This window comes from Scleropages formosus, chromosome 6 (assembly GCF_900964775.1).
Source record: "Scleropages formosus chromosome 6, fSclFor1.1, whole genome shotgun sequence".
In the NCBI taxonomy this organism is placed as follows: domain Eukaryota; kingdom Metazoa; phylum Chordata; class Actinopteri; order Osteoglossiformes; family Osteoglossidae; genus Scleropages; species Scleropages formosus.
The window spans coordinates 22,904,072-22,929,301 of record NC_041811.1 but is presented as its reverse complement, the minus strand read 5'-3'; the positions used below and the strand labels follow the sequence as shown (position 1 = coordinate 22,929,301).

General features: G+C 43.8%; 1 protein-coding gene across 5 annotated transcripts in view; it reads right to left on the bottom strand.

Annotated features, from left to right (window-relative positions):
- The window catches only part of garnl3 (GTPase activating Rap/RanGAP domain like 3), a 97,516-nt gene that overhangs the window by 5,027 nt on the left and 67,259 nt on the right, over window positions 1-25,230 (bottom strand). For 2 of the 5 annotated variants that reach the window (XM_018740469.2, XM_018740471.2), the window contains exons 6-28: window positions 25,138-25,202; window positions 24,485-24,548; window positions 24,200-24,226; window positions 23,324-23,399; window positions 22,995-23,093; window positions 22,776-22,879; window positions 21,424-21,532; window positions 20,752-20,797; window positions 20,556-20,662; window positions 20,272-20,387; window positions 19,455-19,577; window positions 18,934-19,008; window positions 17,498-17,612; window positions 17,350-17,376; window positions 16,410-16,511; window positions 13,341-13,457; window positions 10,934-11,109; window positions 9,753-9,911; window positions 9,362-9,428; window positions 8,839-8,946; window positions 6,980-7,098; window positions 6,466-6,601; window positions 3,391-3,450 (exon numbers count right to left, since the gene is read on the bottom strand). In XM_018740469.2, the coding sequence (XP_018595985.1) occupies window positions 3,391-3,450; window positions 6,466-6,601; window positions 6,980-7,098; window positions 8,839-8,946; window positions 9,362-9,428; window positions 9,753-9,911; window positions 10,934-11,109; window positions 13,341-13,457; window positions 16,410-16,511; window positions 17,350-17,376; window positions 17,498-17,612; window positions 18,934-19,008; window positions 19,455-19,577; window positions 20,272-20,387; window positions 20,556-20,662; window positions 20,752-20,797; window positions 21,424-21,532; window positions 22,776-22,879; window positions 22,995-23,093; window positions 23,324-23,399; window positions 24,200-24,226; window positions 24,485-24,548; window positions 25,138-25,202 (2,197 nt within the window). The remainder of the gene's footprint in view (window positions 1-3,390; window positions 3,451-6,465; window positions 6,602-6,979; window positions 7,099-8,838; window positions 8,947-9,361; window positions 9,429-9,752; window positions 9,912-10,933; window positions 11,110-13,340; window positions 13,458-16,409; window positions 16,512-17,349; window positions 17,377-17,497; window positions 17,613-18,933; window positions 19,009-19,454; window positions 19,578-20,271; window positions 20,388-20,555; window positions 20,663-20,751; window positions 20,798-21,423; window positions 21,533-22,775; window positions 22,880-22,994; window positions 23,094-23,323; window positions 23,400-24,199; window positions 24,227-24,484; window positions 24,549-25,137; window positions 25,203-25,230) is intronic. The other 3 variants (XM_018740470.2, XM_018740472.2, XM_018740473.2) reach the window with 3 other exon arrangements.

The following is a 25,230-nucleotide window of genomic DNA, read 5'->3' as shown; positions in this document are numbered from 1 at the left end:
GGGGGATCACACTCCTTAGCCTCCCTGGGAAAGTCTATGCCGGGGTACTGGAGAGGAGAATCTGACCGAGAGTCGAACCTCGGATTCAGGAGGAGCAATGCGGTTTTCGTCCTGTCCGTGGAACACTGGACCAGCTCTATACCCTCACTAGGGTGTTGGAGGCTTCATGGGAGTTTGCCCAACCAGTCCATATGTGTTTTGTGGACCTGGAGAAGGCATTCGACCGTGTCCCTCGTGGCATCCTGTGGGGGGTGCTTCGGGATTATGGGGTTTGGGGCTCGCTGCTACGGGCTGTTCGTTCCCTGTATGACCGGAGCAGGAGCTTGGTTCGCATTGCCGGCAGTAAGTCAGACCTGTTCCCGGTGCATGTTGGACTCCGCCAGGGCTGCCCTTCGTCACCGATTCTGTTCATTATCTTCATGGACAGAATTTCTAGGTGCAGCCAGGGAACGGAGGGTGTCTGTTTTGGTGGCCGCAGGATCTCCTCTCTGCTTTTTGCAGACGATGTGGTCCTGTTGGCTTCATTGAATCAAGACTTGCAGCGTGCACTGGGGAGGTTTGCAGCCGAGTGCAAAGCGGCGGGGATGAGAATCAGCACCTCCAAATCCGAGGCCATGGTTCTCAGTCGGAAAAAGGTGGATTGCCCCCTCTGGGTTAGGGGGGAGTTGCTCCCTAAAGTGGAGGAGTTTAAGTATCTCAGGGTCTTGTTCACGAGTGAGGGAAAAATGGAACGGCAGGTTGACGGACGGATCGGTGCGACGTCCGCAGTAATGCGGTCATTGTACCAGTCTGTTGTTTTGAAGAAGGAGCTGAGTCGTAAGGCGAAGCTCTCAATTTACCGGTCAATCTACATTCCTACCCTCACCTATGGTCATGAACTCTGGATCATGACCGAAAGAATGAGATCGCGGATACAAGCGGCAGAAATGAGTTTCCTCTGCAGGGTGGCTGGGCGCACCCTTAGGGACAGGGTGAGGAGCTCAGTCACCCGGGAGGAGCTCAGAGTAGAGCCGCTGCTCCTCCGCATCGACAGGAGCCAGTTGAGGTGGCTCGGGCATCTGTTCCGGATGCCTCCTGGACGCCTCCCTGGTGAGGTGTTCCGGGCATGTCCCACTGGGAGGAGGCCTCGGGGCAGACCCAGGACATGTTGGAGAGACTATGTCTCCCGGCTGGCCTGGGAACACCTTGGGGTTTCCCCAGAGGAACTGGAGGAGGTGTGCGGGGAGAGGGAAGTCTGGAGGACTCTGCTTGGACTGCTGCCCCCGCGACCCGGCCCCGGATAGCGGAGGAAGATGGAATGGAATGGAATGGAATTTATGACTATGTTTCTGTGTACCTTACAGTCTGCCTCCCTCATGAATAGCATAACTGATGTGTTTTTTGGGGGTTTCACTTGCACAGGTTTTTAGTACATATTTGGAAATATGGCTTTAGTGTATAATTAAGTAATACTTCCCATATTTAGTCTTTAAAAGAACTAACAGAACAACAGTTGTAATTGAGTTAATTAAAAGAAATACCAAATCAAAATCCCAAAAATTCTGTTCCTCAAAATGATTTTAAAATCAGAGAAGACTAATTTTGGAATCTTGGGTTTTTCAATAATAAAGATAAAACGGGAAAATTATACAGTTCATTTAAAAACTGAATATGTTCATTGTACTACAATTACACCGTCGAGTACAGTAATGTCCCTCATATAGCTGCCAGGTTTAGTTTCTACCGTTTCTCTCTGGAAAAATTATTGTCTCCAGTGACAATTCAGGTTTTTAAAATTTTATAAATCTGATAATACTTACATAAATTTACTCTGAAATACATGCTCAAAAACTTGAAAAGTATCACATCATTTCAGTTTATAGAGATTCACAATACCGTATGTCCTTAACCAATTAATAATAATAATAATAATAATAAAAGAAGAAGAAGAAAAAAACCATGCAAAGTCTGACATACATGAATCAAGAATTCATACATCAGACAATACTCTTTACAGAGCGGAGATGATATCGGATATCATTATAGATGGACACAACAGTGGGGACAGAAAACCCTGCAGCAGATGCTGAAATTTTCCTTTCGGACAAAAGAAGCAATGTTGAAAAATGACTTCATTTGTCGTTTTAACTTGTGATTCTCTTCATGACTCCTCACTCATTAACTGAACTGTCTTGACAGTACTTTGTAAGTCACTCACAGCCTGATGCGACAAAGAATTTGGCCAAAACATGAAGTCTATTATGGCCACCAGGAGGTGCTGACAAGACTCCTCTGATTCTCAGGACTGTCAGGGGAGGAGGGTTACTAATACAAACAAGAGGGTAAATCTTTGCAAGGCTGCACTGCGCAAAGCTCAGTGCAAAATGTCAAAAGGCCAAAGGTGAAATAAAGCCAATATGCCATGAAGGAAACCAGACACACAACCAATACTTTGTATATAACAGGCTGTAGGTCATAAATCCAAATAAAATTACACAGAAAGAGCATCAAGTGCAACAAACATGCAATTACCTAATATATATATATATATATGTATATAGATATATACATATACATATAGACGCACACACATCCATTCCAGTATGAAAATATGATACTGGGAAGACATTATTGCGTTACATACATTGTTACATTTGTACCACCAACTTGATTATAGAATCATAATAGGAGAAATTGTACATTGTCACACAGAGACACTCCTGTTATAGATACATTATCGTTGATTTTCAGAGACAAATAGTGAAGAATCCAAAGACAAGATGAAAGAGAAACCAAGAATAAAGAATTTGACTGCAAGTAAGATGTAATATTAAAGATTGATTTATGCACATGGCAATGAAAAGTATGCCGATTATATATAGTCTTTGTTTTCATTTAATGCCATTGAATCAATTAATGAACTTTGAAACTGACAAGACACATTACTTACACTGGAACCCAGTATCATATTATATTATGAATGTGTCATATTCATAATATAAGGAATGGTTTAATGACACCAACAGACACCTTCATGTTCCACATACACTACAGGAACAAGTAGCTGAAAAAATATTCTGCTTTGTTACTGCCTCCTCGCTCAGTTTGCGTTGCCTCTGCTTGGACCATCAGCAAAGAAGAGAGGGGGCCAGTGACAAAAGTACTGAGTTCATGCTGTGCCAGAAGCTTCCGTTCCCCCAACTTCCACCCCACCACCCCTGATCTCCATGTTCTCAATACACACCTTTCCATCAGTGGAGCTACTGAAAACCATCGTGTGACATGAGGCAAATGAGGGTGTTTAATACTCACATAATGCATCCGAATGAAAGGAGGAATGCGCCCTAACAATGAGGATGTTAATGAGGCGGTAGCAGTGTGTACTGAAGAGTTGGGAGAACACTTAAATACCTTCAGCTTCTTTAGACATGTACAGGGATAGCTTGCTTCCATAGGGGATCCTAATAGAATCTGATATTTAAAAGAAAACAACAACAAACAGTGCATTTATGACACATGAAATATACAGGGAAGAATAAACAACGAATGCAGGAACTTCGGGGTCTTTTCTCTGCTGCTTTTTCTTATTTGATCCTCCGCTAACAAGCTGCTTAGCTGATCCACGAGAACTTGTATTTTACTGTTTACACATCCTGTTGGCCATTTAAATAGCTGGATTTTCAGTGAAGATGAAGTCCTCATGTGCATCAGAAATGTCTCACCCCGGCTTTCAGGCAACAGGCGTTCTCTCTTAGCTAGGTTGACCTCGACACCTTGCCTATGAAAAATTTCTACAGTGTTTAAGTACCCTACTAAATGGAGCATCCTAGTGTATTAACACTTAGAGGGGCTTTGAATGGTCAATTGCTTATTGTAGCATTCATTACCTACTGCACCTCTACATATCCTGTAACCGGGTTGGAGTCACTCAGCTCGCGTTCTTTAAGCACTCGGGCTGGAGGTGAGATGCACACCTTGATGCGCATTCTGAAGGTGCACCTCTGATTTAATGGTGCACCTCCGTTAAGTGTGCCTCCTCTCTAGGGTTAATGTTTTGAGACATTCCATCAAGTGTGTGTGTGTCCAGCATACGTGAGGCCCACAGATGTGTGCTGAACCACCAGTGGGTTACACCTGAGCCTCTTTACAGCTCTGTCTTCTCGTCAAACCATAGTATGAGGACATAGCATGGGAGGTAAAGAAGATAAATCACTGCTCTGTGTTGGACCAGAACATGATGGAAGATACAACTGAGAAGTTCATAATGGAGGCACTCAAGATACATGGACCTATGGGGCAATTGGTAGCGTAGTGGTTAAGAGCTGCTGCCTTTAATCCCAAAGGTTGCAGGTTTGAAACCCACCTCCAGATGTAGTACCCTTGAGTAAGGTATTTCTCTTCATTTTCTCCATGAAAGTACCCAGCTATATAAATGGGTAAATAACTATAGGTAGCTTAACATTGTAAGCTGATTTGGAGAAAAACGTCAGCTAAACGTAAAATGCGTGCATGCTTTTATTATAAAGTAGAGATATATGTTGTAGCTACAGGTTGTTCCACGAGATGAAATTAATGTGTACATAAAAAATTCCCCGTAAAGTGAATTCCTGATTTACGGCACTCAAGGTCTGGGAACAACCTTCGTGCAAAGGGTGCACCCCCTGGGAGCTCAGAGGACAAGCTCTCCGTTTTTAAGAGGCTTCGGCTGCACTGGGACAAAGCGCTCTGGATCGATCACTTTTAGGAGTCTCCGTTCATTTCCGCTTCTGCTTTGCTGAGCCCAAGGCATGACCTTAAAGCCTTTGTGCTGACATTGATTTATTGATTTTATCAGTTACCTGCATTTAAAATTCAGAACTCCTTTAAAGGATTAACCTTTAGAATCAGGTACATTGCCTACATGTGAGGGACACAACATTATCTTCTACTGCCCCATGAGTGCAAGCACATCACCTAGAACTTGAGCTCTGCTTACAAACCCATTTTCATTCCACTTCTTTTACAACCCTGCTCTTAATTTGTGGTGGAAGGGTCACTATATCTTGGACCAGGTTATATGGTTACAGAAACACAACCCATTGTCTTGAATAGAAACAGGAACGGGCTTCTTCAGCAAGTACAGTCGGGACCTCTTCTATTACCTTATTGTAGCAGTAACACCCACTAGAGCATCGCTGTGTATTCCTACTAATTCACCAAAATATGCTTCTACCCACACAGGCTGAAACCACTTGTCCCAAGTGGGGTCAAGGCGAACAAGAGCCTAATCTGGCAACACAGGGCACAAGGCTGGAGGGGAAGGGGACACAGCCAGGACAGGACGCCAGTCCATCACAAGGCACCCCAAGTGGGACTTGAACCCCAGACCCACCAGAGAGCGGGACCCAGTCAAGCCCGCTGCACCAGTGCGCCCGCGCACCCCCACTCTACCCATTCAGGTTGTTGAAAATGTGTGTGTTCGTCTTAAAACCTCTGAATAATCTGCAGTTTGTATGAGCGTGTGTGAGCATTTAATTACCTACAAGATGGTTTAGGTGCTGTGTCCTTGGAAGAAGTCTGAGATTTCAGCTTCTTTTGTCGCTCAACCATTGACTCTCTACGAGAAATAGAGGCACCCCACCAACACGCACGCATTCCCCCCAGATGACCCTGTTTGTTTACTACCTAAGTGTCACGTTCTCCCTCCATCCCCACCCTCATTCGCTGCAAACCTGTCACTAACCAGCAGCTGGCACCTAATGACTCAACGAGGCTTTAATTACAAGGCCGTATGCTCCTAGTCGGTGAAGGGGAGTTGCACCCCATGAGCTCTGGAAAGGGCAAATCCGGGGGGAATGCAGTCTTACTTGTAGGAACTCTGAAGGCACAGCAGACTTCATTCTGGCTCTCCGATAGGTGCAAAGCTCCTCTTCCTTTGCCATTTATGAAATAGCATCGCATGCCTCTCAACCAGTTTCCCTACCTGAGGAGGGCCCAGGGTTACAGCACACACTGTAGATTCCTCCAAGGTTCTGAGAGGCATTTTAAAACCGATGTTCTCATACATATCGTTGTCCCATTCTCTTCTGCATGAGGCCAAAGTTTATTCAGAACAAATATAAGCGGTGCGGCATGGCAGCTCCGCCGTGAGCCGAACAGCATGACTGTGCAACGTTACAGCCGTTTCATCTTCAACAATAAATTCAGCCTCTCTCGGTCTCCTTCTTCTTCTGTTTCCAGCAAGCAGACTGTCACTGAACTCCGCAATACCTTTATTCTTCCAGCTCCTTTGTACCTCTGAGGAGCGCACCGCTTTTCAGAGACTAACAGTCGGGTGTTCCTCTCTAAGAACCACTTTTTCCGCCTCCTCATCAAGCACCTCCTTGGAAAAGACACACTGCAAATGCACTGAAGCTGGAACCGCTGCAGCCTCTCAAAGGCCGAACAGGGCAAGCCCTGTGGACGTACGTCCTTTCTGATCCTTTCGGCCGGGGGGGGGGAGCTTACCGTCTCCCAGCGGCGACGGGAAGACGGGCATCTCGTAAGCAGTCGGTGTCTGCGGGGAACTTTGAGAGCTGGTGTCCCTGGAGCTGCAGTTGGAGGCTGCGTTCAGAGGTGCAGAAGACACAAAGTAGATGTCAGACTGCAGCGAGAGGGAACAAAAGAGGGAACAAGAGGGGGAGGGAAAGGTTGAAATACACTAAAATCAGGCAAAACTGTCACAGCTGAATTGTTTTCAGTTACTGCAGACATTTAGTCTTGCACCTTCATGGCGGAGTTTCCTAATGAGGAGCAGGGTATTATTTGAGTGTACTGCGGTCGTATGAGGAAGACGGGCATTACTAGGTGCTGCGGTGACGAGATGCAGAGACAGATGCCGCGGTGAAGGCAGACGGACTGAGTGTTCCTGCAGTGGGTGCTGCAGTCATGAGAGACTGGGTGGTGTTGGATGCTGCAGCAGTGACTGGTGTTCTTCCGCGCTGCAGAGATGCGGCTGGCCCGTGTTTGCGGGCTCTCTCACCCGTGATGCGGTCAGCTGTAGCCCCGGCACCACGGCAGTGTACACCAGGTTTCCGTTCACCACCAGACGGATTTCAATGGAGTCTGTCGTGAATGCCAAGATGTAGGGGAATGCGCACACTGGAAACCCGAAGCAAAAACAGCATTCAGGTATTGTGCTCAGCCTTAAAAATTGTGGTTAGTGCAGCAAGTTACATGTTTGGATTTAGCAGAGCAGAAATACAAAAATCAAAAGAAATAGTAATTTTTAAACAGTAAACTTACAGATTTAATGGAAATTAATTTACATTTCGACAAATAAAAAGTCCCACTGGTAATTCTGGAAAAAAAACACATTCAACATACAAGACGATACATTCTGTGCGCTTATGTCAAGGGCTGCACACTAGGCCCAGTTCCATAGACTTCACCACCTTGTTCATAAAGCCCCGGAGAAAACATGAGACAATGACATCATAAATCTCCACGACTCAGCACTAAGAGGCTTGATTTCCTCCACAAACACCACATCGACCCACATGGTGGCAGAATTAGTATTTCATTGAGGTTATCAAGGGAGTATCTCTCTTTGTCGGTGTTTCACTGAGTGAGGCACACAGCACGTCAGAAAGGCTCAACAATGAGGTCTAGCGCCATAGACCCACCCCCTCCACATACAAGCCAGACACCCTCCAACCAGAGCAAACCCACCAATTGCACTAATCACCGTAACTCAAACCATTGTAACCAAAACCAACATCACACCTCCCTACATAGTACCAAAAAGCCGATCTACACTCCCCCCACTAACCACAAGTCTCCTGGCTACCTTAATAAAACAATAGAAATTGCTCTCTGACCTGGAGCCCCAACTAAACTGCTCCCTTCTCATCCACAGTTACTGACTAGCCTTCTCAGCAGCCCCAGACAGATTCTTTAATGTCAAACTTAATGAGCATACCGAATTCCACCAGGAGTCATGTAGCTGATTTAGCCACAAACCCCCTAATGCCAGCTTCAATTGGTCTAATATGTGCCAGCCACCCACAGTCCCTTCCTTTTGCCACCAAATCTACATACTTTAACATTTTCCATTGAAGTGCCTCCCCAACAGCATCCTCAAACAGCACCGTTGATTCTACAGAGTACACAATCTGCTCACTCTTCGAGTATAAAACCATATTGGGATGAAATGTTATTGCATCCTAGCTGATTAACTGGACATTCTCATTAGAGCATTCCTTTTCTTCTGAAACAACCCACTGCATTTTTTGATTCTTTTTTAGACATGACAAGCAGCAAAACAGAGTACACTGTGTCAGGTCATATGTTTGAGTAACTCTCACACACTCACACACACACACACACACACACACAGTCTACAACTGCTTGGCCCACAGCAGGCTAGAGCCTGACCTGGTGCATGGGGCCAGGCACACACCCAGGGCAGGACACCAGTCCACTTCAGGGCACCCCAAGCAGGCCTCAAACCCCAGACCCACCACACAACAGGCCCCAACTAAACCCACTGCACCACCCCCTTGAATGAGTATGTTTTGGGCTTTTATACACTTTTATACCTTCATAATGCTGGATTATAGTGGTGCAATTCAGGTTGAGCACCCTGATCAACAGTTCTTCAGATGGACTTGAACCAGCAACCTTCTTTGCTGCCCATTACACCATAACTTTACCGGGCATAGCTTTGGCAAAGGACATTGCCGTACTTACAGAGGCCCTACTTTTGACAAAAATTCTGATTTTTCAAAAAAACGCAAAAATAAGAATGGCCAAACAAGAAACCTTAGTCAGTTTTTCTTGTGCGGAACAGTATGCAAATGTGTTGTTACATAACAAGATAGGTAATTTATAATTGCATACCAATGGAATTAGGCATCTGGTTCCAGCTGAAGTGAAAATCTGAAGTGTTGGACTGAATCATTGGTGTCACTCCATTGAATGGACACACTTTCTTATAGTAACAGATATCTGCGGAATATAAACAAAACATGTCAGTATCCCTAAAATAAAGCACACAGATAATTCAAATATTCAATTCATTGTGAACTTGTGGGGTCATTGCTGCAAAAAAACAATAGAAATAATCATCTTTTGAGAAAAGTATTAGCAGAGTACTTCTATACTGGACTGCCATCATTGTTTTATATATATATATATATAAAGCAATGATATATTTATCATAATAATATGTATTATTACATAAAAAAATACTATAAATTATAATATAAAGTAATATATAATATATATTACTTTAATTTTAATATAGCTAATATTTATCATTATAATATAATAAATATATAGATAATATATATTTTTCTATGTATACAGTGGACAAAGGCATCAGCTAAATAAGGGAATAATCATAAAGGCTGTAAATACTCACAATTGTAGCACAACAAAAGACCAGCTTCACCGTCTTCGTACACATCAATGGCTGCTACAAAGTTTACCTGGAATAATAGATGTGCATGGCCAAAGACACTGCTTTAATGCTCTTGATAAAAATTAAGTTATACAAATAAACATGCATTTTTTTCATAAAATATTCAACCAGGTAAAAATTATTTGGTATTTTATACTTTCATAGGAAATAGATGTTTTGAATAATATCTTATTTTAGGATCCATATGTCCATTGCAGTTTTGCTAATATATTTGACGTGAACAGCAGGAACATCTGGCAGGGTGACATAAGCAATTGTTGTATGGCTGCCATGCTTTGCCTGCTCTTTGTCTGTGCAGGCAAGTGGCGGCTATGGCATGAGGAGAACTGACCCTGCTGGCATCCACGTGGTGCAGTCGGTAGGCCTCTCCCGTGCTCTCATTGATGAGGTCGAACTGATGCTTGTAGGCCACACAGATCATATTGTCGTTTTCCCCTGTCGGCCCATCTACCAGCGCCATGACCACCGGCGGGTCGCACAGACAGATCTCCTGACAACAGAGGAACAGGAACAGTAGAGGAGTGGGTGCTGATGACACTGAGGTTTTTTGCATATACAAATGGAATTTTATTTTTTCTTGGTGAATCATTTTCTTTTCATGGGGTTTCTTAAGAGCCTATCTGAAATCCCCCTCTTTCAGTTTAACGAAAGGTTTTGTCAATACTTAAGATGTATTCTACCCTGATAGTGTTAAGACTCGACAATAAACATAAATTAAAAACACACAAAATAAAAAGAAAAAAAATAATTCTAAGATTTATCATGATAAGGACAGGGAAAAAGAAATATGAAAATGTTTCATGGATGAACAATTTTAATCATGTGAGTCTTAAGCCTGGTTTTAAAGGTGAGCAGACCTGAATTAAATTTGCTCCATGTTTAAAAAAAAAAGGGTAGGAATTTTGTATGTCTGGAGAAAAAATGGGTGACCCTTTTGTGACATACTAAAGCATTATCTAGTTTTTCCATTTAAATTAGTAGCAATGAAATGTTATTTTAATGAAAATTCACTTTATGAGCAAGAACATCACTTTACGGTCTTCAGGAATTAATTACGGTCGTTATGCTATGAAAGCCAGTAGTACTATTGGAGTAATTTACATTACATTGATTCAGCTGATGCAAAATCAATTACATTTATTAATTTAACTGACACTTTTTTTCCAAAGTGACTTTAAAATGATTTACCCATTTATACAGTTGGGTATTTTTTTTTTTTACTGTGGCAACCCAGGGTAACTACCTTGCTCGAGGGGTATTACAGCAGCAGTGGGATTCAAACCTGGGTCCTGTGAGTCCAAGTGTGGCTGCTGTACACACTGCACTTTTTGGTGCCTCTGAGTTACCTTATTTGGCAAGATGCAGGATGCCAGGGTGGGTTTTACACGCCTCTTGTTATGCTAATGAGAATTGGCATCAGTGACAGAATATAGGTGGTGATGGGTTAATTCTTGCAAGTTCAGGGGGATCTAACTGAGGGGTGGAAAAGGCAGTGCCACAGTGCTCTTTTACCCTTATGTACTGGAACTCCTCCACGGGTGAATCGGGGGGGCCGGTCACCATGGTGACGGCGCACAGGCAGTCCGGCCGCAGCGGTTTCCGAGTGATGAGGAGAAGCTTGTTGCGGATGGCTGCCACGATGCGCAGCTCCGCACCGTGGTGAGTGTTAATGGAATACAAATGGCAGCCTGCAGAGGGAAAGCGTTCTTGTTTGTAGCAGAAATATGCACAACCGATAGCTCTTCGCAAAGGGTCTTTGTTGCATTCAGAACATTTGTTGCATTTGCTGCCCTTGTTTTCTGAGGCCATTTCCAGTTTACTGCAAGCACCTCACATGGCTGTGCAGTTTTACGCTGGGAGGAACGGTGTTTTCTGTTTGTGGATGTGATGGTCTTGCGCCATAACTTGCTCAGTACTTCAAATTACTCTTTCAGAGTATGCGAGTACCCCAGAACGTTTCTAGGATTCTTCGGTAACGGAGAGCCTCTCTGTCGCTCTCTCTCGAGTCATTCATTTGCTTTTTATAGCCTCCCCTCCGTAAATCACGTGCTGCGCCTGTCCTTTCATCTTCCACATTAAGATTTATTCCTCCTCTTGCTCAAATTTAACTCTCTCCACTCCCCAAGGACCACTCATTCACTTGCACCCGATAACACAGCGCCACATCAGGGAGTTGACCGACCCAGCTTTGGCAATATTGTACCTGCCTGAACACCTGCACTGACGTGTGTGAACATGTTGTTACTGGATTTTCACTGTACAAACACTGACATTCAGAGAAAGGCTCAGAGATGTGAGCTCAGGGCACAACTAAGAGAAACACGGACACACTGGGAATGAACAAACACCTGAAATTAGCCCTGGATATACCGAGAGACCAAAGGGACTGAAAAATACATGAGGAAACACAGAAAATGTTGGGCACTCGTCTCAAGGAATTGGATTTGCGGAATGGGTTTGTCTCTGTGTCGGTGGGCTGCGACTGAAAAAAGAGAGAGACTCAATAGCGGCAAGAAGATGACTGAAAGCATGAACATCTGGACTTGCAGGGAAACACTGTGAGGATTCTGGAGCAAAGTTGGCAAGTGGAAGGGAGAAGTCTACAGGAGCAGAGAGCGGCTGGATCGCGGCCTGGTGATCGAGGCCACCAGGAGAACAGCTCAGAGTGATCGATGCTGTGGCTTGGCAGCCTGTTGTCCATCTCAATGAGTTGGCAGGCCCACCCAGGGCTCCCGCAGATCGGCTGCCCCGACGGCTGACCATTGTGGGTGTGGGGAATCAATCTCCCTGTTTCAGCTGAGCTCAGTATAGCACACTTTTAGGGTATGTGTGTTTGTCTGTTCTACCCAGAGCTCTCCTACTACTTCTACTAGAATCCTACTGTACGTTCCATGGAAGACAGCTCTCCAGCCTAAGAGCAACCTTCAGGACTTTTGTTGAGCAGTTGACGAGAAAGGCCAAGCCTGAATGACTGCAGCCCATCTCTGACATAAAGGTTGCCTGAAACGTAACTTTTGACAGCAGAACCACTCCAAAACTATTTTATCACCCATTAAATTTAAATAACATTGTTTTACATTATTTTTTGCCAGTAAAGTCTGAACCAACTAAACTGAAAATAATGATCCATCCATCCATCCATCCATTCAATTCAGTTCAATTCAATTTATTTGTATAGGGCTGCTTTATTTTAATTATGGGGGTGCGGTCCTGCTCTCCGGTGGGTCTGGGGTTCGAGTCCCGCTTGGGGTGCCTTGCGACGGACTGGCATCCCATCCTGGGTGTGTCCCCTCCCCCTCCGGCCTTATGCCCTGTGTTGCCGGGTAGGCTCCGGTTCCCCGTGACCCCGTATGGGACCAGCGGTTCCGAAAATACGTGTGTGTGTGTGTGTGTGTGTGTGTGTGCTTTATTTTAACGAACTGGTTGACCTGAGCAGGGTCACAGTGAACGCAGTAGGCACAAGGCTGAGAGGGGTACACCCTGGACAGGATGCCAGTCTATCACAGGATACATTGTGTACATCCTCGTTATTTAATTTATCCATTATGTAAAAGTACTGCAATACTTAAATCGCACAAAGCACAACGATGAGTGCGATACATCAGTTTGTGCCTGTGTGTGGCCACTTTTAACAGCTTTTTACTGTGCACTCTGTCACTGAAAGTGAGAAGTAGAATTTCTATAATCATTGACAAACACAGATGCAGATATTCCTTTAAGAATAAAATTACTGTGATTTCATTTGCTAGAGACACAAAAGTATTAGCCAAGGTGTCATGGGTTTGACCCGAAATGATAAAAATTATGCCATAATGATTTGGTGTCATAACATACTGCACAGAATAAGGCAAAACAACATGCATGTAAACTGGTTATAAGAGCACCTTAGCAGACAAATACAAGAGGGGCACCAACCCACCTTTTGTTTTTTCAAGTTTGTTCTCTCTGCTGTCGCACTTGGAACGGATGAGTTGCCTCTCTTCCAAACCCCTTTTAAGGGAGCTCAGTCTGTAGACGTAGATGCGGGCATCTTTTCCTGCAGAGAGGGGCAGTAGGTCAACTTTTGGATAGGTTTTCACAGCAGGATCAGTGCACTGCTGTTTGCTTAGCAACATAAAGTACGCTTTGAACCCACTATCCCGTGTCGTTCTTCGCTCTGCTTGCTGGCTGTAACAACATATAATGGAAGGACTACTTTTCAGTGCTGAATTAGATTATTACCTAGGTCTTTTTTAATATGTTAAACATCACTAAAGAAGCGTCCCGTGGAAAAACAGGATTCATGAAATATCTTTGAAATGTATTCCTTTCTGAACGTTGGAACATCCAATTTACAAAAAGTGGGTGATTCTAATTTGTTGTATACTGTATGAATCCAGAGCCATAGTGGAACACTCACACTGAGATTTTTTGGTTAGTCATGAAAGTCAGAGCAAGATCTCGCTCTCTCTCTCTCTCACACACACACACACACAGACACAGAGTAACGGAAACCGCTTATCCCGAGCAGGGTCGCAGCGAGTCGGAGCCTAACCCGGCAACATAGGGTGCAAGGCTGAAGGGGGAGGGGACACACCCAGGGCGGGACACTAGTCCGTCGCAAGGCACCCCAAGCAGGTCTCGCACCCCAGACCAGCCAGAGAGTCTGAGCCGACTAAACTCACTGTGCCAACGCACCCTCCTGCAAAGCAAGATCTGTTGACTGCATTTTTCTTACATTCATAACATTATTTATGGGGCAAAATTACCCATGTTCATCCTGTTGTAAAACATTATATGGAAACCAAATCAGTCAGTGAAGTTCCTGCACTTCATAAAGGTATGTTATCAGTTTAAAGACCAACCATCCATGTTTCACACAGGTGTCTCCTGCTGTCCACGACTCCGTCTCGGCAAAGTGACTCTACTGGAAAATGTTTGAAGGATTGATGTATGATGTACGATTATAAGGATAGTTTTTTCTATCTGATCACTCTCGAAGGGCCCCAGGTGTGACTTCTGCTGTACATCGATGTGCAGGTGCTTAATTGGAGAGGTGAACTGGGGGCAGGCGTTGAGTGACAAACTGGCTCTGCACAATGTGGGGCAGAAGGAACCCATAAGATGGGTGGGAGGTGAGGGTAATTCTGGGTGAAGGGTGGAGTGTTTATCCATCCTCACGGTGGGACATAGGCCTGTCTACAGGAAACGTTCAGCAGGTCACCGCCTCCCTACTGTTTCAGTGGAAGGATCAATGAGCTCAATGGAGCAATAACAAATGCAGAGTGAAGTATCTATCCCGGAGGGCAGGAGAATTGCAGACGTCAATATTTTTTTCTCCTGCTCTTTCTGTCAAAAGTGCAATTTTACCATGAATTTGAATACACATAATACACTTTTGAAGATAATGCTTACTGACCTACACAAACTGATTGGCATATTGACCTCTACCGTAGCTGGACTACAAGGTCGAATTGCCTTGTAGTAACACCAAAGTTGTAAGTGTCCTGAGGGGCCCATGGCTATGTATGTTGAAACTGCTTCATTTGAACTGAAAAGCTCAGATGCACAGCTATGGTAGTGGATGGGATGCTGGGAAGCCACCGGCCACAGCTAAGCGTGCACCACAGCCCTAGATTCACGTGTGCCTCTAAGTCATAAAGCGATCAAGCCTTAAATGCTGCTTTCATAACTAAATGTGGACCGCAGCATTCAAAAATAAAATAATCTCTACTGCAGATTTTATTTGTTCTCTCTGTCCAAAGCTGTGATGGAGCAAAGTACCCATACATACTGTCAAAACATATGCTTTTCAAAACTCTTAAAGCCTTCAGGTGGATGTGCTCTGATACTTGACCTTGGATAGAAACTCACATTGGGGTACCTTTCTGTTCTGAGTAAGGAGCACCACGGCTGCTCAAGGAAGTAGCTGAGTCGGGGGGCACATCTGCCAACCATTTGGCTCACTGACAGAATATTACTGATGCTGAAGCTTGCTCAGGTTATGTGCTTGGATGACTTAGCCCCCTGTGACCTCAGTTTCCGTGACTACCAATGTGCCAGGCCTTTGCCCGATACTGGAATAGGGTGATTTACATATTTTTCAGCTATTTGTAACAGGATTTGCAATCTATTAAAACTGATAACGGTGCCTATCTTGCCTTCTTTATGAATGCTAATGAATATGAGTTTTCAAAGGGTAAACTTTATTCAGCACAACTTTAGGTGATAATATATAGCCTATGGAGGTGCGGTGGCGCAGTGGGTTGGGCCGCAGTCCTGCTCTCTAGTAGGTCTGGGGTTCGAGTCCCGCTTGGGGTGCCTTGCGACGGACTGGCGTCCCGTCCTGGGTGTGTCCCCTTCCCCCTCCGGCCTTACACCCTGTATTACCGGGTAGGCTCCGGTTCCCCGTGACCCCGTATGGGACCAGCGGTTCTGAAAGTGTGTGTAGCCTATGAAAACGAGCACAGAGTCGTATCAGTAAACAACTAATCAGATTTTTAGGGGATACTGTAGAGTACTGCAACAGCGGTGAATGACTTCAGTAAAAAAAATAATAATTTTGAAAATGAATACCTGAGAAATACTAACAAAATCTGTTAAGTATTTCCAGTAAGTTATATTACATTTCATGTTTGACTTGTGCTAATGGTTTGCTATGTTTACCTTACTTTCTCACTGAAATAATAAAGTAAAATGTGTTTGGTTACAGTTCAGTCATACTTTTCACAGTCTTGTAATGATAATTTCACTAAGTTGGTTTGGTTACAACTGTGAGCTGGAGAATGAGGAGATGAAAGCATACGCACAGTCATAGAAGGTGAATGGAAAAAGTGAAATTTATGTGCAAATGTATAAAGAAGTGATTGCTTATTATTAAATTCCAGTCGCAGACCATTGCATGGCAATGCTGGGGAACATGGTCTGGATGAGGGTACTGTAATCTTCACAGAAGGGAAGGAAATACTAAACAGTGATGTCCTAGGTAAGAGAAGTTCATGGTCCTTACCTTTGTCAGCCCTAGCAATTAGAAGGTCCTGAGGTTCAAGAACATGCATCTGTTTCACTACCATTGTCTTATCAAAGACCTGCACAGGGAGAGGTTGAGTATCTGTGGGAGGAAGACAACTTGATGCTTTACAACGCATGGAACGACGGTTTTCTCTTCAACAGTTTGCAAACAGCTGAAAAATTCTAATTAAGGAGACTGTACAGGTTTTACTGTCAATGTGAATGGAGTCTGCACTGATTTACATTTATTCATTATATCATTAAGCTGACACTTTTCTCCAAAGCAACTTACAATGTTAAGGTTACAATTATTACAGTTACAAGCTTACAATTATCCACCCATTTATACAGCTGGGTAATTTTACTGGAGCAGTTTAGGGTAGGTACCTTGCTCAGGGGTACTACAGCCAGAAATGGGGCTCAAATCTGCAACCTTTGGTAACCAAAGTCAGTAAAGCTAACCATTATGTTACCAGCTGTCTCTGTCTGACTCTGAAGCATTTGTTTTCTAGCTAAAATTAATATACATAAAACCTTCACATAGGAAATGAAAAAAGGAACATATGTTTAATTTCGTAATGACAGCTCTACAATGAAAAATACAACTAACCCAAAATTTTCTTAATTTTTGACACTTTTCCATTGTTAGAATGCACATCTGTGCACATCTGCAGCTATACCGAAGCTGGAAGTCAGCAATACCACAGAGAGGCTACTTTTCCAGCCAGATAAATCCAGGACCTATTTGCATTGTGAGCACGTTGCTGTTACCTGTGCTTCTGAACATCCTAAATAAAAATAGATGCAGTCACAGGAATTGCAATGGTGTTCAGAAATCGAAAATAAGTAGTAAAATCCACACACACAAGTAGCACATTTCAGCTTCTCATCTGGTAATAAAACAGTCAGAGATGCTTAGAAAGCCAAAATATTCTCACCAGGGTTTGGAACAGCTGGATCCATACCTGAAATAAAAAAAAAACCATCAATAACTTGAATGTCAGGCTTGACAAGCGCATTTCTCAGTGGATAATGCCCTGTATAGCAAAGATCCAATATCTATGGATATGGACACGTTCCACTCACCATCCAACAGCATTACTCCCATGGTGTCCGTGGCGACGAGGAGGGACTGACCCCACGAGTCACTGCAGACAATCTCGTATGGGAAACTGTTGTAGAAGGATTGGGACTCCCAGGGCTACAAGACAAAAATCAAGATAGTGATGTGAGGTGGAAGCACTTCTTTAAGGAGGAAAAAGAAAAAGTGTGGATTCAACAAAAAGCAGGTCTAATGCCACATTTAAATCACAGTGTGAAAGTGCCCTTAAAAGACAATAACATCTCTGGGTCCATACCTAAAATGAGTTTCCAAAATTCAAATACTCTTGGTGTACTTTGCTTTCAGTAGCATTTTTTTCCTTCCACCTGTTGGTTTTCATATTTTTATAGCACTGCTTTTTTATTAATACTGCTTATGATAATCATGTGGTATTTCGCAACACTGTGCTTATGGTTACTGTTTCGTTGTTTACTCCTGCAGCATTCACAGCAATGTCACATAAAGTTCTGTATCTGAGAAGAGTTGAGGAGGATCTCTTAAGGATTTCCAACGCTCTCAGCCACAGACAGGAGAATGTATTTTTTGTTCAAAGGCAACTGTTCAAATGTTAGGAAGCTAAATGCATGTCATTTGCAAACAGATTTTAACAGTGAAAGCATTCTCTGAAACTGTGAACCTGACTGAAGTGTTTACAGCAGAGATTAAAGGAAAAGTGCAATGATCCATTCCATTCCACATTCCACACATCCCCAACAACTGTTTTAAGTGCTTTGCAACAGTGAACCAAAGATTTGCAACCAAGCCTTATATAAGACAATGCTTAGACACATGGAAGAAAGCTAGAAAAAGGACTACAATTCAAGAAAAACAACTACGTGCATAATGAAACTTGAATATCAAAAAGGTGAAAAACAAGGAGTTCCACTGCAGTGGAATGTGAGAAACATATATTAAGCTAAGGAGCTTTTACTTATAGAGAGCCACAGTTCAATACAGCACAAAAACAATGGTTTTATTAACACTTATCTCTGGACGATATAGTGAGAAAAACTATACTGGGGCGATCCCCACTCATAAAGCACTATATACAAGTAAACTAACAAGAACGCCCCATCAAAAGAACGGAAATCTGTTAAAACACGCATACAGCTCAATACATCACACGAACACCATAAGTCACAAATTCAAACTACACTGGAAAAGCTGCAGAGTTCTTTTATAATCATATCTAGCAAAGTTCCAGTAAGAGCGAAAAGCTTCACATGTTCTCTAATAACTGTGATTTAAATACGGCTGATGCACATGACATAGTCACCTGCAGAGACACTACATTAACCTAGGGTGACATGCCAAGGAACAGTGGCAGTACTGCATTCCAAATGTCATTACCGCTACAATGAAACCCACCGGTGTCGGCCGTCAGAACTGGAAAAGGTCAGTCTCGGTGATGTCGACTCACCTCCTTTCTACACAACCCTGTGGTGACCAGGCTGGTGGGAGCATCTCCTCTCACGATAGTCTTCAGTTTCAGTGCCTGCGCACAGTTGAAAAAGAGCACGTCTTACAGCCTATGAGAGTTGCCCTTATTAAAAACTTTTTAGCATGGCATTACAATAAAAGCATCGTTAGAGTAAAAAAAAGATTAAATAGTCAAAAATGTCTTTCAGCCCCTGAATGTTGAGCTGCATCTAGTCAGTGAGTGAGAGTACAGAAAGAAACAGAAAAGGGGTCCCTGGACCAAACCGCTAAGTCCAACTGTGAAATACAAATTTGAAGGAGGAAAGGTGTGAGTCTGAGGAGGGAACAACACAAGTTGTCTGATTTCTGGCAGGTGTGGAGGTGTTCCGGATATCCAAGAATCATGAAGAAATAGGAGAGCTGTAAAACTGCGGTAAAAATCAAGGAGAAAGAGCAGCAAAAGAAAGGGCTTGTTCTTCGTACAGTACACCGTAGTAATCAAGGCAGGTACGTGCAGCCTACCTGCCCTATTCTGACGAACTCAGCCTGCCGTGCCTCCTCCTTCTTGCGGGCAGATTTGGGGGACTCGGGCAGCACATCGCTGAAGGACCGTCGGTTGAGCATGTTCTGCGGAGAAAAGGGAACCTGGAAGTGGAGATTGGCAGAAACAGGAGAGACCCTCAGCACAACAGCGGGGAAGACCGGGGAGCATAGAGAGATGCTGCAAAATACAGAGGAAAAGGGAGAAGTAGAGCTGTGAGCAACAGCACTGTCTGATTCGGCCTGCTTCTCCACTTCCGGTCACAAGCTAGGCAAAACCCACACACTAGAAAGCACTTTGCCACTTCCTCCCTAGTTTTTCGCTGAATTTTTTTATACAGATTCACCACTTTCCAACAATGGTACCGATAATTAATAATAATAAAAAAAAGTGATTATTTTTTGTCAATCACAGAAGTACAAAAGGCAAGCCTTAAGGACTGGAGTGATGATGAGTGCAGGGTGTGGTGGTGCAGTAGTGCAGTGGGTTGAACTGGGTCCTGATCTCTGGTGGGTCTGGGGTTTGAGTCCTGCTTGGGGTGCCTTGCAGTGGACCGGTGTCCTGTCCTGGATGTGTCCCCTCCCCCTCTAGTCTTACGCCCTGTGTTGCCAGGTTAGGCTCTGGCAACCCCGTATGGGCCAAGAAGTTCAGACAATGTGTGTGTGAGATGATGAGTGAAAAGAGACACCCATTATCCTGCAAGGAAGGAGCTTAAGATCAGCCTTTCATTTGGTCCTCAGTAAAATGAGTGTTGTTGATCATGGCTCAGGCTCAGAGGACAAGGAGTTCAGTGTCTACCTTGTGGAGGTCCGGAATGAGGTCCTGATACAGCGATCGAATCAGCATGTCCAGAGTCCTCTGGCGCTTCTGTGCAAATGTGGGTGTCTCTAGAGTGGCCTTTTCTCCATTGATTACTGTGGAGGGAAGAAAAACAATTAATCTGATGAGGCAATGTTTAGTCAACTCATTGATCATTGTATGATCGCACTCATTGACTGTAATGAGGATGATTCACGTCATTTATCATTAAATCTTATGGATTTGTTAAGTTTGGCTGCAGTTTTAAGCACAGAGGAACTTACATTTAACTAACAAAAAGTCCCTGAATTCTTGATGGTCTGTAAACACTGGTGGGGAAGGAAGGGGGGGTCCAAAAAGTGGGACGCTCTCCTCGGAGAAGATCTTCAACCTGTCCCATGTCAAAGCACAATCACACTGAAAGCATGGCGAACTCCCCAGGAGTGATGCACAACACCCATCGGACACGGATGTACCTACCTGTAACTGTCGTTCTGGCTGTTATATCTAACTAAGGCAAAAATATCTTGGGTCCGCGTTAAGGACAAATTATACAGCCTTTTAGAGTTACTCTTTTTTTATAACTTTCATCTTAGAAACTCTCAGAGATGCAAACAACTGGCTGCATGCCTAACTGGATACATGTGGCCATATGTCCTATGTCCTGTACTGAATACTGAGAAACAACGGTCCATTCAACCACATCCCTATAGATGGCAGCTGCCAGGAGTCCCAGCGTTCCCAGCTTTCCCAGCCAAGCTGTTGCCACGATTCGGTAGTTAGGGTTAGCAGTGCTGTTTACTAACCGAACATATTATGCACTCATAATGATAAGAAGAAGGGACCATTTACTGTAGGGTTGGGAAATCCTTAGGTCACCTGTGCTTTTGACGCAAATGGTTTGCCGGTTGATACTATTATTAGAGATACGTGATTACCTTTTTACTCATTGCTTGCTGAAGATAATGTGTTAATATGACTTACAGACAACAGAGGGATAGAGCTGCTGTTCTCACCATGTACATAAGTTGAGAACTCAGTACAATTAATACTAAACATTTTTACACAAGAAAACTTGACCAGTCAGTTATCTTCCAGATTCCACTTGCACTTTGCACCCTATGCCCAGGGCTCATTTTGCACAAAGGATACGTGTGAAATGGGAGCGGATCATGGATGGCTTGAAGGACGGAGAAGCATCATCCCCTTCCTGGAACACTATTGTGACAATGTCATTTCCAATGTGTCTCTTCCTCTCTACCTGTGCACACAAACATTTAAACAACAGTAAACAACTAGAAATACAAACCAAAATCTTGTCTTTTTTCCTCAGAACTGACACAAATAATCCCATAACCTGTATATACTGGGAATTAAAACATTTTAGTACATATATGGGGGGTGCGGTGGCAGAGTGGGTTGGACCAGGTCCTGCTCTCCGGGGGGTCTGGGGTTCGAGTCCCACTTGGGGTGCGTTGCAACAGACTGGTATCCCGTCTTGAGTGTGACCCCTCCAGCCTTACACCCTGTGTTGCCGGGTGAAGCTCCGGCTCCTCGTGACCCCCGCATGGGATAAGTGGCTTCAGACAGTGTGTGTATTACATGTATTCATTTATTAGATACATAGTGCCTGCCAATATAATTGACTAGTTTGTTGCTGAGCGATCTTTATGATGGGAATATATATATTTTTGTCATGATTGCAGAGAACATTCACCTCACTGAAACAAGGTGAATGCAATAAATTCGTACTCTCCCGCAACAAATACACTGAGAACAGGTCCTTTGACAAGTCTATCACCTTTTTTATTAATCAGATGATATTAGAATGAAAGGATCCCACAACTTCGGTACTGGACAAAATTGTAAAAATACAGTGAAATTTCAGCTGATACGAAACCTGCTCAAGATACTCAAATATAAAAGCTCTTGTAAGCGACCCTGGACGGTATTACTGACCCGGAGTGCCCTTCAACAGCAGACTAGTAACCATGGTCAATGGAGATGAACATGGTCGACGACACGAGTTTGTAACCTGAACCTTACCAGGGCCCCAATTATGTATATCTGAGAAAGCTATTTAACTTGTAGGGGGGTGCGGTGGAGCAGCGGAGCAGCGGGTTTGGCCGGGTCCTGCTCTCCGGTGGGTCCGGGGTTCGACTGCTGCTTGGGGTGCCCTATGACGGACTGGCATCCCGTTATGGGTGTGTTCCCTCCCCCTCCAGTTTTGTGCCCTGCGTTGCCGGGTTAGGCTCCGGTTCGCCGCGACCCCGCTTGGGACAAGCGGTTTCAGACGGTGTGTGTGTATTTAACTTATGTTACAACAGTATCTAGTTGTACAACCGAGGAGAAACTGCCAGCATAGCAGCGCAATAACAATGAGGGAAACAGCACATGCAGGAAAATACAGCATGAAGCCTGTTTTACTGGAATCATGCTATTCAACTAAATATGCTGGTTGGCCTATCTGTGCAGCCGGGAATTGTGGGAAACCACACACTCACCTGCTGCTTGTTATCCTTGGAGTATGGCAACATGGTGGACACGTGGAACATGAGCTCATGACCCTGGTACACGGTGTATATGGAATTTATTCCTGTAGTGTCATCTACAAGCAAAGCACATGGGAATTGCTGTGAAATGAAGCCTCTATATATGGGTCTTTGTTGACTTTGATGCGTCAACAGTGACATTCACAGCGCTGGGAGGAAAAAGGCTCTCACTTTTCGTGTCGAGGCCTCCTCTGTAGCCTGCCCAGCCTTGCAGTATGATGGTGTCTCCCAGAAGGTTCAAGAACTTGTTGAAGTTTTCACTTCCGGTTTCTGTGCAGGGTGGTGAAAAGAAACAATCGAAACACACTGGTTTATTATGAGCTCCAAGTCATTAACGACTGAATCCAAGAATCATCCAGAAAAAGCTACTGTTATTACGACTAATTTCACAACATTTTAGTTAAGGTGCTGCAAAATATTAGTTGTTTTTGCTAACACTGAGTGTTCTACCGCAGTAACTTAGCATCTTCTAAAATTAGAAAACCATCTGTATCACTCACCATTGCTAAACATCTCGTCATCTGTCAGTTGCCCATCTTTGGCATACAGAACACCAAATTTGAAGTTCACAGACCCCTACAAAGACAGTGCGATACTACTTACAGAAAATGATGCAAATGGAGGAGTCACATGATATAAAGAGCTAATAATGAACTACTAATAAGTTTAAAGTAAAAAAAATGAACAAGTTTAAACGTGTAGAGGTGTCAGCTTCGGTTTCACTGGTATTAAATACTAAATGTAACGGAAGTTCAGCTAATTTAAAGAAAGCACTTAATCCACAAGATATGACAGTCACTATAATTTGCTTTTTTGCAAGGGTTAAATGTGGAAAAACATCATACAGAAATGTACTAATCGATGTCACACCTTTATTTTATTATGACTATTGTTTAAATAATGGCTAAAATCAATGTTAGGATGGGGTTTCCACTGTTACCTTGAAACAACAGTGAGGGTGCAATTCCATGAAAATGTCCCTGAAGCGGCAACTGGATTGACTTTATTTTATATTTCACCACTGAACTTGGGAAGCCCCTTTAAAGTAAAGCTTTTAGTGCATCAGCTGCCCCCAATGTTACAAGCTGCCCCTGATCTTGTTTTTGGAAAACTGCCCTCTTGCCTCTCTCTTCTCCAAGCCAGTCTGGCCCAGTCTTGCAGATGGAAAAGTTTCTTTAGAGGATACAGTAGGCAGTGAAACAGTGGTTTTTTTTCAAAAGCTATGAATGAATTTGATTTAAGACAAAAATGAATTACTCTCCTTAGACAGGAGAGGATTTTCGATACATACCTGCTTGAAACAGGTGCTACATTGCTAACAACCACCGTAAAATTTGTTTCTTAGATGGCGGTTTAAGGAAATCGGGAAAGCTCACCTCTTGCTCCTCTAACACCAGCAGGTCCTGCAAAGGAATTCAACAATCACCACATTGATTTGGCAGGTACAGTATTTCAACTGCTCATCAGTTTGTTCCTTCAGTAATTTGTGCGATCAAAATCAGTGACATAATCACAGCTTTCCGAAAATAAAACGAACATCTGGAAAAGAGGAAAAGTACACGTTGACACACAGATAGCATTTTTCTGAGCATAAAATGAACACTCTGTTCCATTAACGGCAGGCAGATAACTATATTCATTGGAGGCCGGTTGCTTCTCACCTTCTGAATGTCTGGGTTGAGTATTTCCCTTGGGGCTTTCTCGAATCGGTCAAGGTTCATAGCACTGCGAAGAAAAGCGAGAGACTTTCTGTCACACGGAAGCAGGGTGAGAGACGAGGCAATGCTGGGGACAGACATTTTAAAGTGAAGCTTCCATCGGGTGAGTCAGCCCTTGACATTGCCTGCGGCTCAGTCGCAGCTCACTCTAGTGTCTTTCTGACCGCTGAACGCTCTCAAAGCTCAAGGGCTGGTTGTTCATACTGAGGCATGTGGAAAGGTGCCCGAGTGCACTGGATGACTCTACCGACGGTACAACAACTTAAATGGCGTCGCGACAGGTGTCAATGCACAAAGAGCGTCAGTAACCTAGGTGCACATGCAGAGACCAGTTCTCTTATATACTGCAGTAGTCATCCACTCTGCTATTTTACACAGCAAAAATAAATGATAAAGCAAAATACACACATACACAGTCTGAAACCACAGTCTGAGCCGAAGCCTAACCCGGCAACATAGGGCATAAGGCCAGAGGGGGAGGGGACACACCCAGGACTGGACGCCGGTCCGTCGCAAGGCACCCCGAGCGGGACTCGAACCCCAGACCTAACCCAGATCTATATACACAAATGAGAAACGTGCTGAGAAACACGTACCTTAATATGGACTTTACAGATAGTGTTTTTGTTGGACTATAAGGGAGGCAGATCTTTTGGCTTCCCTGCGGAAAGGAGAAAGAAGACATTACT